Below are 15310 nucleotides of genomic sequence, written 5' to 3'. Positions count from 1 at the left end.
TGATACCCAGTAAGTTGGAAATGCTTCCTAATAACTTTTGAAAATCATTAAGAGTCTTCAATCTATCTCTTCTTAGTTGTACCTTTTGGGGTCTAATTTTTTGTAGCTCTATCTTATATCCTAAGTAATTAATAGAATCTCCTCTTTGTATTTTTTCAGGAGCAATTTGCAGTCCCCAGCGAGGCAAAACTTTTTTTACTTCTTCAAACATGCTTTCCAATGTATCTAACTTTGGATCAGCTAATAGGATATCATCCATATAGTGATAAATTATGGATTGTGGAAACTTTACACGAATTATCTCTAATGGTTTCTGCACAAAGTATTGACACAAAGTAGGGCTGTTTAACATTCCCTGTGGGAGGACCTTCCATTGATATCTCTTGACTGGCTGAGAATTATTATAATTAGGTACTGTGAAGGCAAATTTTTCTCTATCATTTTCCTGTAAGGGTATGGTAAAGAAACAGTCTTTTAAGTCAATGACTATTATAGGCCATTCTTTTGGTAGCATAGAGGGCAAGGGCATCCCAGTCTGTAGGGAGCCCATTGGCTGAATTACTTTATTAATAGCTCTCAGATCTGTCAGCATTCTCCAATTACCAGATTTTTTTTTAATAACAAATACAGGAGAATTCCAAGGACTAGTAGATTCTTCAATGTGTTGAGCATTTAACTGCTCTTGAACCAGCTGTTCTAAAGCTTGTAGCTTCTCTTTTGTCAAAGGCCATTGTCCAACCCAGACAGGTTTATTAGTTAGCCATTTTAAAGGTAAGGCAGTTGGTACTTCTGAGAGTTCAACAACAGTCGTGCTCTGTTTGTGAACAGCCTGAATGGTTGGTGACTGATTTTTATAGCATGTTATGATATTATTCCTAGAAACATGCATTGGTCTGTATTCCTTTTCTGAAAGTGTAGGAATTTTAATCTGGGTATTCCACTGTTGTAACAGATCTCGGCCCCAAAGATTTACTGCTACATTTGCTACATAAGGCTTCAGCCTTCCTCTCTGTCCTTCTGGCCCTATGCATTCAACCCATCTCGAACTCTGTTTTATCTGAGATAGGGTGCCAATCCCTAACAGTTGGACATCTACCTCTTGAAGAGGCCAATTCGGATGCCATGATTGTGGTGTAATTATAGTCACATCTGCACCTGTGTCTACCAGGCCCTCCAGAACCAGGCCATTAATTCGAATTCTAAGCTTTGGTCTTTGTTCATTTATGGAAGTCTGCCAAAATATTTGTTTTATAGTGTTCTTTGTAAACTGTGATCCAGCTATCAAAGCTGTTTTATCATCCATTGCAGTATCGGTTTTTACATTAGGCATTGGTTTATTCAGTTGTCCTGGAGAGGAATTTCTTCCACAGTGGCAGGGAATGTTCGTACTACGTTTGGTTTGGGGGCCTGCAAGAGGCCCCCTGAGGCGTTTCCCGCCAGTAAAGGGTTGCCTTGTATATCTATTTTTGATCTGCACTCACTGGTCCAATGCCGGCCTTTGCCACATCTTCTACATAATCCAGGAGGTGGTTGGGGTCTCCTGTTTAGGCTATTCCTAGAAGGAGTATTGCTTCTAGGAGTACCCCATGTACAGTTTTTACTTATATGACCTGGTGTACCACACTTAAAACATTTGGTAACACGGGGCCTTCTTTCACCTCTGGGATTTGTCTCTCCTATCCAAGCCTCATTACTGTAGTTAAGAGACTGAACACCATTAGTATATTGAATCCATTCTTCCAAAGGAGCTGATCTGATCTTTAATGGTGTAAGTATTCTTCTGCATTCTGCATTAGCATTGTCAAACGCCAAGGACTCAGTTAATACTTTTCTTAATTCTTTGTCTGACACAGTTCTTGTTATAGCTCTGTTCAGTCTTTGTAAAAAATCAGTGAAGGGTTCATGCGGTCCCTGAAATATCTTTGTGTATACCTCAGTTGGTTTTCCAGGTTCTGGAATTTTTTCCCAAGCATTTAGAGCTGCTGTACGGCATAGGGATATTGTATGCTCATCATAAGTGGCTTGTACATTCCTGTCAGCGAAACATCCCTCACCAAGTATTTGATCTTGGGAGATCACAAAACCTCTGATTTTACCTTGTTGTTCTAAATTTTTTGCCTCTTCTCTCAACCAGCTTTTCCACTGTAACTGCTGACTATATTCTAGAACAGCTGAAATTAACTGATGCCAGTCATCTGGAATGATTCTATGTGAGGTAGACCACGAATTTAACATCTGTTTTACATATGTGGATTGTATCCCATACGTAACTACTGCTTCCTTTATATTTTTAAAGTCCCTTGTTGAAATTGGTTGTAATGTATATGTCATATATGGCTCGGGGTGTGTGTCATCTGCTGGCTTCTCATGGACAATAACAGGATAAGCCAATGTATGAGAGCCATTTGGAGATGTTACAACCTCTATGGTCTTGACCTTCTGCTTATTAGTTCCCTTGTCATGTTTACTGAGAGTTTCTTCTAGGACTTGCAAACGAGCACCTAGGGTCTGTTCTAGGGAGTGAACCTCCTCTCTTGCAAGGGACTCCATATTTCTCATGGAATCATAGAAGTTTTTATGTTCCTCAGAAACACATGATTCCATGGACCTTATCCTATCAATTAACGATAATCTTTCTTCCTTATATACCGTCTGAGTAGCCACAACTTCACTCTGGAGAGTTAGTGTTCTATCCATTAAATATTCATATTTATTATCAATAAAATCAATTTTGGGTACAAGCCCGTTTTGTAAATCCTGATTAGCAGATTCTAGAGAAAGAATCTTTTTCTCTAAGCCTTCATTGCTATCTTTGAAAGCAGATTCCAGAGAGAGAATCTTTTTCTCTAAGCCTTCATTGCTATCTTTGAAAGCAGATTCTAGAGAGAGAATCTTTTTCTCTAAGCCTTCATTGCTGTCTTTGAAAGCAGATTCCAGAGAGAGAATCTTTTTCTGTAAGCCTTCATTGCTATCTTTTAAAGCCTGTATCAGTCCCAATAATGACTCATCTTTGTTCTTAAACCAGTGTTTGAACACTGTGTGAATTATTATGATGAATGCCAAAATGGTATAGCCCAGATATGCCTTAGGAATGTCGTATATTTCCAGGAAGATGTCATTCATCATACAGGCAAAAAGGTTTTTAAACTCTTGTGAGGTAATGTTATCGGCCATATTACACGAATTACTCAAAATTTGTTAGTCAATTTTAAGGTGTAAAATTATCAAGTACCTTTACTTGAAACAATATGCTTACCTTTCGTGTAGTAGCACTTTTCAGCCAGCAGGTGGCGTTGGTACAGCTCCGAAACAGGGCCTGCTGGCGATCTTGGCTGGAGTCGGAGGGAGATGGCGGAAATCGTAGCTAGCACTCTCCTGCCTCTTTCGCTGGTCTGGGGCTAGGCTAGGGAATTGAGATCGGACTAGCTGCTCCCTTTTTCGGGAATGGAACCGTGTAGGTGTTCCCTGGTTATATGGAACTTTGCAGGCGGGTTTAGGTACCCGCCAGCTAGGGAGGAGACGGCGGGAGCCGCCCAAGCCTTTGGAGTTTGCCCCACGTGAGCGCCAGATATTGGAGAAATTATTTTGGCCACTCCACGTAGTTAAAAGGATATTTATTAAATGGCGTAACTCACAAATTAAGTATTGGGTAGGTCGCAGGGTCTGGGGAAGGTGTAATGCAGTCTAGCGGTGTTCTCCGGAGCTCTGCACAGTCAATCTGCACCGGTCAGCGTTCCGGCACCGAGAGAGCGCCCAGAGCGAGCGCTGGCCCATCCAGCTCTCCGGTCCCCAGGCGCCTCCCCTCGCCCCGCCTCGTAGGCGTGACAGTTGCCAGAGTCTCAATGGGGGTTGGAACTTCCAGAACCAAGCTGGGATGGCTACCCACTACAAAGAGCAGCTTGTATTTTAGCTCAGTTGTGTCCACCTTAGCTGGCCACTTACAGTCTTCCCTAAATTGCATGGATCCGGGGTCAACCAGAGATTTGGCCAGAAAGCCTCCTGATGGCACCCTTCTTCCTAGCCTCCCTCCCTCAGCTTCCAGCAGCTCTGGTGGCTCTGAACTTTGACCTCTGTCATGTTCTGGGCAGTGGCTTTGAGTTTTGTCCGCTCCCTGCAATGCCAGCCACCGCCTGCAGTGAAGTTAAACCTCATATAAACAGAACTTCACGCCCTGCAAAGCAGTTATTCCAAATTTCAGTGGTTTCTCTTTGTCACTACTTTCTTTCACTCTCCTGGGCCTTTAAGTGAATGGTGTGTGTGTGTGTGTGTGTGTGTGTGTGTGTGTGTGTGTGTGTGTGTGTGTGTGTGTTTATCTGAGGCAAGGTAGTTCTGATAAGAGACTGCTTACTCATGGTGATTCAGTATTGCTAAAGGCATTTTTATTGTGTGTGTGTGTGTTTACAAGTTTCATCATTATTCCTAGTTCACTACTCTGTGCTTCCTAAAAGTTCATAAATAATGGTGATAGTTATAGCTTTTTTTGCTTGTTTGTTTTTGTTTTCTTTTTTTTTTATTGGTATGGGGTTAGGCATTGAATTTACAGCCTTGCACATGGTAGACAGTGCTCTAACACTGATCTAGAACCCCCAGGCCTCTTTTCACTTTTTGTTTTGAGGCGAACAAAATAAGTAAAATGCTTCCCAAGGGTAGCTTCAAAGTTGTGTTCCTCCAGCCTCAGTCTCTGAAGGAGCTGGGATTACAGCCCCAGCAGTGTGCCCGTCACCCTTTCCAGTTCATACACTAACAGATTCATTACCTTAGCTATGATATTAGTTGTTGGTTTTATAGTTGTAAACTTTAAAATTATGCTAAAATAGCTATTCTGTGTAGATTTATCAAACTATTTATGGTAATGTTGCTATTAAAACAATCACACAGGACCTGGCATGGTGGTGCATACCTGTCATCCCAGCACCAGAGAAGCAAAGGCAAGAGGATTGCAACATCAAGGCCAGCATGGGCCACATAGAAAGACCCTTTCTCAAACATGCAAGCCAGTGAACACTGAAACTGTTACGAAAAATGTTACGTTGTTTTCTGTCCATTTTAGCCTGTTGGGGAATGAATTATAACATATCTCTTAGAGATCTTGCATTCCTAATACTTCACTTGAAGTATTATTTTGTATAGTATTAATTAGCATCTTATTTAGCATTTTATTATAAAATAATGTATATATATTTATAAAAAATCTTGCTAAGCAGTGGTGGTACACGCCTTTAATCCCAGCACTCAGGAGACAGAGCCAGGTGGATCTCTGTGAGTTTGAGGCTAGCCTGGTCTACAGAGTGAGTTCCAGGAAAGGTGCAAAGCTACACAGAGAAACCCTGTCTTCAAAAACGAAAAAAAAAAAAAAAAGTAACAGCATGACATTAACATGCAGATTCTTTTCAGGCTTTGATGTTTAAGACAATACAAGATAATTTAAACAACTGAAAAGTTGTGGGTTTTTTTAAAAAGTTAATTGACATGAGCTCTTTTTTGGATTTTGTTTTGTGCTTTTACTGCATGAAAGTCTGAAAGAAGTTATCCATCTATCTATTTGGGCCTGGTTCTTTGACAAGGTCTTAACTGGCACATAATAACTCCATCCAGTTATGATGTATATTTTGATGCACACATGTAATGGGTAATTGTCAAATCAGGATAATCAGTATATCCATCACCTCAAACATTTACTTCTCTATGTTGAGAAACATGCCCAAAATGCTCCGGGCTAGTTTTTGGAATGTGTAAGTATAGTCATCTCATTGTGCTGTAGAATGGGGCTTAAGCGTTCCTTTTTGTGTGTGCTGGGGACCTGGGCCTGGCTCTTGCTAGGTAGGCCTTCTGTAAGGAGTTGCACTATAGCTCTCATGTTCTTTAAAGACAGACGCTCTTTGGGCAGCCAAGCCAGGCTCAAGGTACTCCTATGCCAACCCCCAAAGTTTTGGCTTTGCATGTATACCACCATGTTGCACTTGGTGATATGTTTTGGACGTAGGTATTTTACTTTTTCTAGCTTTTTAAGATTTCTTTGGCCATTTAGGGCCTTTGTGATTCCATAAAATTTTGAGATTTTATACATAGCTATGGAGGATGTTACTGGAAGCTAAATAAGGTGAATCTGTAGATTGTGCTAGACAGGGTATACAATTTAACATTAGTAATTCTTCCAAGTCACGTACATAGGATGTTTTCCTTTTCAGAGATGTGTGTGTGCCTTCTTTACTTTCTTTCATTTCCTTGATTAAATTGCTAGGAGATAGATAGATAGATAGATAGATAGATAGATAGATAGATAGATAGATAGATAGAAATATAATGGCTTTCTTAATTTTTCTTTCAGCTTTACTGGCTAATGTTTGTATGTAGATTTTGTATCATCCACTTTATTGAATTTGTTAATCAAGTATAATGGTTTTTTTAATTTTTACATTTTTCTATAAATAAGGTCTTGCTTTCTGTACACAGAAACAACTTGCCTACCTCCCTTCCAATTTGGATACTCTTAATTTCTTTCCATTGCCTGCTAGCTCTGGGCTAGAAGTTCTAATCCTGTGTTGACTAAATCTGGTCAAAGTGGAGACTGATTGTCTTCTTAATGACATTAGAGAAAAACCATTCCCTACTGAGTAGAGTACAATGTCAACTGTGGGTTTGTCACATTACATGTATTCCATCACTCTCGGTATTTTTAGATTTTGTTTTCTTATAGCCTTCTTGTGCTGGCTACTCTTATGTCAACTTGACACAAGCTAGAGTTATCTGAAAGGAGGGAAACTCAATTGAGAAAATGCTGTAGGGCATTTTCTTAATTAGTGATAGGTGGGAGAGGGTCCAGCCCATTGTGGGTGGTGCCATCCCGTGGCTAGTGGTCCTAGATTCTATAAGAAGGCAGACTGAGCAAGCCATGGGGAGCAAGCCAGTAAGCAGCACCCTCCATGGCTTCTGCATCAGCATCTGCCTCCAGATTCTTTCCACTTGAGTTCCTGTTCCGACTTCTTTTGATGATGAACTGCTATATGGAATGCAAGCCAAATAAACCCTTTCCTCCCCAACTTGCTTTTTGGTCATGGTGTTCCATCACAGCAATAGTAACCACAACTAAGACACCTTCCTACCTTAAGATCTCTACCTTCCTTCTCATGGTTCTCTCAACTTTTATAATCTATGTATGTGTGTGTGCATACCTAGAGTCTGCATATGAGAGAAACCATTAGTATTTTTATGAGTCTGGCTTATTTTGCTTAACATAAGGATTTCCCATTGCATTCATTTCTTGCAAATATCATGGCTTCCTTTTTCTTCATAGATGAACAAAATTCTACTATGCTTATATAACACATTTTCTTTCTTCTTTAATTTGTTGATGAGGATCTTGAATGAGTCTGTTTCTTGGCTATTGTGAGTAGTGTAGCAATAAGTATGGAAGTTCTAGTACCTCTGTGATGAAATGCTTAGCATCCTTTGAATATATACCAGGGAGTGGAAAAACTCAGTCACACAGTCATTCTATTTTTGGAGGAACCTCCATGTTAATGGCCATCATGCCTGTAATCATTTACATTACCACCTACAGTGTATAAGTGTTCCTCTTTCCCCACATCATCATCAGCAGCAGCATTTGTTAAAATATGTTTTATTGGTATTTGACATTCTGACTAGGGCAAGATGGGATCTCCCCTCACTCCCAGAAACCATAATGTACAAGCAAAAGACAGAGAAGTTTAAGAAAAAAGGCTCAGACAAAAAAAAAAAAAAAAAACTCCCAAAATACCATTGAGTTCATTTTGAGTTGGCTGTCTACTGCTGGACATGGGCATTCTCTAGTGTGGTTTGGTTACCCAGTGAGACTCCATTGGAGACAATTATTCTTTTTCCTTTGTGAACAGTTGTCCCTTGGACATATCATCTTATCAGGGATGGGAGATCATGTTCACTTCTCCTCCTCTCAGCACTGGGACCCCATTATCTGGCTTGCACCTGTGCAGGCCCTGTGTGTGCTGCTACAGTCTCTGTGGGTTCATATGTATGTCAGTCCTGTTGTTTCTGGAAGACATGGTTTCCTTGGAGTTCTCCATCCCCACTGGCTATTACACTCTTTCCACATCCTTTATGGCAAAGTTCCTTGAGCCCTAAGGGGAGGGATTTGATGGAGATATCCCATGTAGGATTGGGTATTCTAAGGTTTCTCACGCTACACATTGTCCAGTTGTGGGTCTCTGTATTTGTTCTCATCTATTGCAGGAGGAAGCTTCTTTGATGGTGGCTGAGCAAGGCACTGATGAATGAGTATAGCAATATGTCATGGGAATCATTTTATTGCTATATTTCTTTAGCATAATAATAGTATTTGGCTTTCCCCTGAGTGCCCTGGGCTATCTAATCTCAGGTTCTTGGCCACCCAAGTGGCAATGTGTAGCTAGAGTTTTCCTGCTTTGCCCACAGTCAGGACAAATCTTTGTCACCCGCCAGTCCCACAGCCGCTCAGACCCAACCAAGTAAACACAGAGACTTATATTGCTTACAAACTGTATGGCCGTGGCAGGCTTCTTGCTAACTGTTCTTTTATCTTAAATTAATCATTTCCATAAATCTATACCTTGCCACGTGGCTGGTGGCTTACCGGCGTCTTCACATGCTGCTGGTCATGGCGGCGGCTGCAGTGTCTCTCCGCCTCAGCCTTCTCCTTCCCAGCAGCAATGGATATGGGCTCCATCTCATGGTGCAGGCCTAAAGTCCAATCAGATATTCGCTGGTTACCCCCACAACTTTTGTGTCACTGTTACACATGTGTATCATATAGGCAGGTCGTTATTGAGAATGGAAGGGTTTGCTCCCCTGGAAGCATGCAGAATACCTTCCAGTACCATAAACACTATTCAGTAGAGGTGAAGACTCTGGTTAGGTACCAGCTCAACCTCTCCATGTTCAATGTGATATGTATGTTAAAAGTGTGTCTTCAGCAATAGGTCCTTACCAGCAAGATGGAATACTAAGGGATTATAATTTTATTTAAGTGATGACTAAAGATATTGCACACTTTTTAAAATATTTAGTGGCCATTTGTATTTCTTCTTTTGAAAATTATTCAGTTCATTTCCCTACTTACTATTTGGATGATTTATTTTCTTGGTGTTTATTATAGTTATTTATGAATTCTATACAACAATTCCCTGTCTGATGTATAGCTAGCAAACATTTCTTCCCATTCTGAAGACCACCTCTCTACTCTGAACAGTTTGCTGTGCAGAAGCATTTTAATTTGAGTAAGCTCATATATCAGTCTTTGGGAGTACCTTCTGTGTGCTGGATTCCTTTCCAGGAAACCTTTCCCCACCCCTTTAACCTGGTGTGTTCTGCTGTTGTTTTATGGTGTGTGTGTGTGTGTGTGTGTGTGTGTGTGTGTGTGTGTGTGTGTGTGTGCACAGGTTTGGAGGGTTCTAAGCATCCATGTCCATGTGGGCAGAGGCCAGAGAAGGATGTACAATGCCCTGCTGTATCACTTCACCCTCTTGTCCTCTACTCTGCACTGTTCTGTTGTTCCCCTCTGTGTGGACATTTCTGCTAAAACACAGCTGGCTGCTTTCCTGGGTCTGAACTTCACTTCCCCTTAGAAAAATTTTTATTATGAACATGAAGTCCAAGTTTCATTAACAAGGCAAATGGTCATTAGTGAACACAAACCTAGGCAAATCTCTGCAGTTCCCTGGCTTTTTGCTTTTTGTTTTTTTCCTTATTCATAAAGTATAATGATAACATCCACCCCAGGGAATTACATAAGACACCATATTTGACAGCACTCAGCTCTGAATTGTAAGCTCAGTGCTAAAACAGCTGCCTAGCATCCATGAGGCCCTAGGTTCAATTCCCAGTACTGAAAAAAAAAAAAAAAACCCTAGTATTTTAAGAACAAAATAGTTGGTAGTTATCGTAGTTAGATGTAGATGTAATTAACCATCTTATTAAATAAGAAACACAGAACCAATGTAAAAGAGAAAGCCAAGAGGTCAGAACTCAGAGCTAAAAACCTTACCCTTCCTCCTGCAGTGGTCCTACCTCTCCGAAAGAGACCTGCTTCCTGTCTGTTTGTCTTTAGATAGTCTTTCTGTTTTGCCTTCTCATTGGTTGTAAACCCAAACATGTGACTGCCTCGTCACTGCCTGTAAATACAGCCCTCCAGGTCTTAAAGGCATATGTCTCCAATGCTGGCTGTGTCCCTGAACACACAGAGACTTACCTAGCTCTGTCTACCAAGTGCTGGGATTAAAGGCGTGTGCCACCACCGCCACGCTCTTGCTATGGCTCTAATAGCTCTGACCCCCGGGCAACTTTATTTATTAACATACAATTAAAATCACATTTCAGTACAAATAAAATACCACCATAGTTAGATATTCAAAATATAAGGAATTAAAGATGGGGGGATGTAGCTGGTGTGCACAATTCCCTAGGTTTGATTCTTACTGTACTATAAACTGGGTGTGGCACGTACCTGGAATCTGAGCGCTCAAGAGTTGGAGTCAGGAGAATCAAAATAGCTCAAAGTCAGCCTAGGATCCATGAGACTCTGTTTCCAAAAACAAACAAACAAACAAACAACCTGAACAATAAAGCACAAATTCCCATACAGATGGAAAAACACAATTTCTTTATTTTTATTGTTTTATTAAATTTTTTTCATTTATTTTACATACCGACCACAGTTTCCCCTCCCTCCTCTCCTCCTGTTCCCCCCTCCCATCTCCCTTCTACCTACCTCCCCACCCCATCCACTCCTCCTCTGTCTCCATTCAGAAAGGGGCAGGCCTCCCAAGGTAGTCAACACAGCAGGGCATATCAAGTTGAGGCAGCACCAAGTTCCGCCCCCTGCATCAAGATTGGGCCAGGCAACCCAGCTTGGGGATTGGGTTCCCAAAAGCCAGCTCAAGTGCCAGGGACAGGTCCCACTGCTAGGAGCCCCACAAACAGACTAAGGTACAAACTGTCACTCACATGCAGAGGGCCTAGGTTGATCCCATGCACGCTTCCTAGCCTAAAGACACAATTTCTAAGAGGTCTCCTTTTCTCCTGCTGTTTAGGCAGAATATGCAAATCCCTTGAATTTTCTACAGTCTGAACCTAGAAACCGGTGTAAAAGATCATCAGAGTCTTCAATCCTGTATCCTACAGGCGCCAATCAATCCAATGCTAGTGAGGAGAAAGTCTCTACTCCATTTACAGGTATACAAATTGCATGTTTACATCAAAGAGCTAAAATGTAACAGCATAGAATCTACATTATAAACATTAAGAAAATATATAACCAAGGAATAGCACTGTTTAGTTGGATAAATATAATATGCCATTACTTTGTAACATCTATTATTATTAGAAAAAAAATGGTCAAGCCCGGATTCCTTAGTCCTCTGCTTATTTCAAGTCCATTTACAAATTATTTTATGAGCTCCAGTCTGGCACTACTGGCATCCAGTCAGAACAGAACCAAATACATCTGCTCTGGCCAAGAACAAGATTTGAAGCTGTTTGCTTTTAGGGTGCTTGCTCCCAATATGCCTAACCTGTTTCCATCTCCTGTCTTCATCACTGCTTAAAAATCAAAGTTCACAAAAGACTGGTCAGGTAAAAATTCCCCCTAGGGAGAATAAAGGATAGAATTAAGATAGTAAACACTTAAACATTACACTTATATTTTATGTTGTGTGTATGCATATATGTGTGTACATGAATCCTACTTTGCATGTGTAAAAGCTAAAGGACAACATGAGGGACTTGGTTTTCTTCTTTTATCCACCTAGTTCTGGGTATCAAACTTGAGTCACCAGACTTGGCAGCAAGTACGTTTACCTCTGGAGCCATCTCACACACCCCAAACTTCTTATTTGTCATTGCACAAACCACAATAGAGACCTTGTTTCTTTGTCTTAAATGGCTCAGCAGAACCGCAATGGCACAGCACAGCCTCAAAACAAAGCCTACCATGCTGTGGATATCGCTCTGTATAAATAAAATGCTGTTTGGCCAGTGGACAGGCGGGAAGTATAGGTGGGACAAGCAGAGAAGAGAATTCTGGGAAGTGGAAGGCTGGCAGGGAGATGCTGCCAGCTGCCATCATGAGTATCAACATGTAAGATACTGGTAAGCCACGAGCCATGTGGCAAGGTATAGATTTATAGAAATGGGTTAATTTAAGATAGAAGAACTAGAAAACAAGGAGCCTGGCACGGCTATACAGTTTGTAAGCAATATAAGTCTCTGTGTGTTTACTTGGTTGTGTCTGAGTGACTGTAGGACTGGTGGGTGAGAGAGATTTGTCCTGACCGTGGGCCAAGCAGGACCAGGAAAACTCTAGCTACACTACCATACAAGGGACATATAGCCTAAATGTCCAACAGAAGCAAAACAGCTCAGAAAAACCAAGCCAGTCACCAAAATAGCTCAGGGAGAACTTCTAGAGCTCAATGGAGACTCAAAACTAAAGTGAAGATGAAGTCCAGAGTACAAAGATCAGGGAGAAACTTATTAAAGGTCAAACTTCCTCAAGTCTAAAACAAAGTCCAGTTGTTCAGATGCTGGTTGAAGGTGGAATGTAAGCAGAAAAAAAAAAAAAAGCTCCCTGGAAGAAAGTCATCCTAGCAGCTACATGGGATCCTTTGATCTCTCCTACCTTCTGTGATTAACTTGCCACCAAACATGCAGAAAAAGAAGATACATACAGTGTGGCCATATTGGGAAGAAGAGCAAATAAAGAGGCCTGGTGATTCCTCCCCCACTTCCCAAAAGTCCATCTTTGGAGTCTTGATATAAGGCTTAGGTTTAAACGAATATGGTGTCACGATTCTCCAAACTATATGTGTAAGATGTGAACATTTTATTCCATATACATTATACCTCAATAAAGCAAAGACAGCTACAAGCAAACAGAGTCTTCCAGACACAGCAGGGCAGCTGCACACAGGAACTCACAGTGGTTCTGACAGTATGCACAAGACCTGTGCCAGCCCAAGCCAGACCAAATGCCAGTGTGGAGAGGGGGACTGGGCATGAAACTTTACCCCTCGCCATGTACCTATTGGCAATGGATAGCTTCTGGGAAAGGGAGAACCAGTTTTCTCAAAGAGTGTAGGCCCTCGGAAGCTGACTGAAGTCCAGTGAATACCACACATCCAAGAATATTTGGGAAGTACTACTTACTCTTCATGGGTTCCAAAAATGGGGGATGAGAGTAGGGGAGTTGGATCTGGGAAGTGCTGGAGGAGAGGTGAGTAGGATCAAAACATGTTTTATGAAAATTTCAAAGATCTAATACAAAAATATTTTTTAATCAAAGTTAGGGACTGGAGAGATGGCTCAGTAGTTAAGACCACTGGCTACTCTTCCAAAGGACCCAGGTTCAATTCTCAGCATCCATATGGCAGCTCACCACCATCTGTCAGTCCCAGGGATCCCATGCCCTCTTCTGGCTTTTGCAGGCACCACTCATGAACACAGAGCACAGACACACATGCAGGGAAAATACCCATAAACAAGAAATAAATATTTTTGAAGTTAAAAAGGAAACAAAAAACCAACACTACACCAGTCTAAGATACTGAAAATGTAATTGTCAGAATAACTGAGAAAAGAACTTGTACCAATACAACAAATACCAATAAAATGTAATTTAAAATTAAAAATATTAGTTTTTGGAGCATGTGGTGCGAATATGTGTGTGTTTGCATGGTGTGCTGAGTGTGTACATGGTTGGTAGCCTGAAGTTGATGTCAGGAGCATTCCTCAATGCTCACTGTCCACCTCATTCATTGAGACAGGGCCTTTCAGTTAAATGCAGAGCTTACCAATATGGCTGGTTTAGCTAGCAAGCTCACTCTGGGGATCTATCTCTACTTTCCCAGTGGTAGAATTACAAACAGGATTTCTGAACTATTGTCCTCAAGCTTGCATGGTAAGTGCTGTATCCACTGAACTATTTATCCATCACTCCAGATGCTAGTTTAAAATGTCAATAATAATTGGACATACAGCATAACTTCTCCAAGTGTGTGCCCACCACCAGCTCCTGCACACAGCCTTCTGTGTTCACATTGACTTTCTTCAGCTGACAATGGGATTCGTGAAGTGCTGTGCTGTTAACTCTTTTGACCCTTGTTTTTCCAAAATGTCTTTATTTTGCTGTCACTCTTGAGTGAGTACTCTACAAATAATACCAATCGTGATGTTTGCTAGGATGTGGAAAAGAGTTCAGATCAATATATGAAAATGAAACTACTTGATGACAAGAAAAAGCAGAATGTCTCACTAACAGTATGTGTGGTGGTTTGAATGAGAATAGGCCTCATAGGCTCATATACTTGCATGCCTAGTCCCAGTTGACAAACTATTTGGGAAGGATTAGGAGGTGTGTGTGGGCTTATTGCAGGAGGTCTGCCACTGGGGATGGGCTTTGAGGTTCCAAAAGCCCATGACAGGCACACTGCATGCCTGTCTCTCTGTCTCTGTCTCTCTGCTTGCTGCTTCTAGATCAGGATGTAGGGCTCTCAGCTACTATTCCAGAGCCATGCCTGTACACTTCCTGCTTTCATTATGAACTAGCTCTCTGAAACTATAAGCAAGCCCCCAGTTACATGCTTTCTTTTACAAGAGTTGCCTTGGTCATGGTGTCTTTTCACAGCAATAGAACAAACAGTAAGATGGAAGTTGGTACCAGGGAGTGCCATATTGGTGTGCAAGCCTGAACATACTGTTCTTTGAAGGAATGTGGAAAACTTTGGGACTTTGGACTAGAAAAGTGGTTGAATTCTTTAAGCAGAGTATAATGGGCCATCCTAGTAGGAGCAAGAGAGAAAGAAGTGCTGAGAGATAAACGGACTATGGCAGTCCAGCTCAAGAGGTTTCTATGGAGAATAATATTAGAGATCATTCTTGTGACATTTTGACAAAGAATGTGGCTGCTTTTTGCCCTTGTCCAAAAGATTTCTGGAGGCTAAATTGAAAAGTTTTGAATGAATGACATCAACAGAAGATTTTTAAGAGATCAAATATATTGATTGTGTTGTGTGGTTATTAGTGATCACTCATGTAGTTCTACAACAAAAAGGAGCAAGCTGGGCAAAAAGAAATAAAAATATACAGTCTGAGGAGAGAAAAAAAAAACACAGAAAATGTAATGCTGAAGCCAGGTCCTGTGCTCAAGATTAAAAGTTTAAAGAAAGACCTGATTCAAAATAGAATAAAGGAAGTGGTACCTAATAGGTTTTCTGTAATGCGATAATAGGCTTCTCTGCTGACACAGTAAGCCAGATGAAGCCAAAAAAACAAAAGAACAGGT

General features: G+C 41.1%; 1 protein-coding gene across 8 annotated transcripts in view; it reads left to right on the top strand.

Moving 5' to 3' along the window:
- The window catches only part of C2H1orf141 (chromosome 2 C1orf141 homolog), a 60256-nt gene that overhangs the window by 36548 nt on the left and 8398 nt on the right, over window positions 1-15310 (top strand). For all 8 annotated transcript variants that reach the window (XR_013049250.1, XR_013049249.1, XR_013049251.1 and 5 more), the window contains exon 6: window positions 11064-11205. Coding sequence is in view for 5 of the 8 variants with exons in the window: in XM_042271515.2 (XP_042127449.2) it covers window positions 11064-11205 (142 nt within the window). In the remaining 3 variants the exon portion in view is untranslated. The remainder of the gene's footprint in view (window positions 1-11063; window positions 11206-15310) is intronic.

Source organism: Peromyscus maniculatus, chromosome 2, assembly GCF_049852395.1.
Source record: "Peromyscus maniculatus bairdii isolate BWxNUB_F1_BW_parent chromosome 2, HU_Pman_BW_mat_3.1, whole genome shotgun sequence".
Lineage (NCBI taxonomy): Eukaryota > Metazoa > Chordata > Mammalia > Rodentia > Cricetidae > Peromyscus > Peromyscus maniculatus.
Note: the sequence above shows the minus strand (reverse complement) of the source record. Positions and strands in the feature narration are given on the sequence as shown.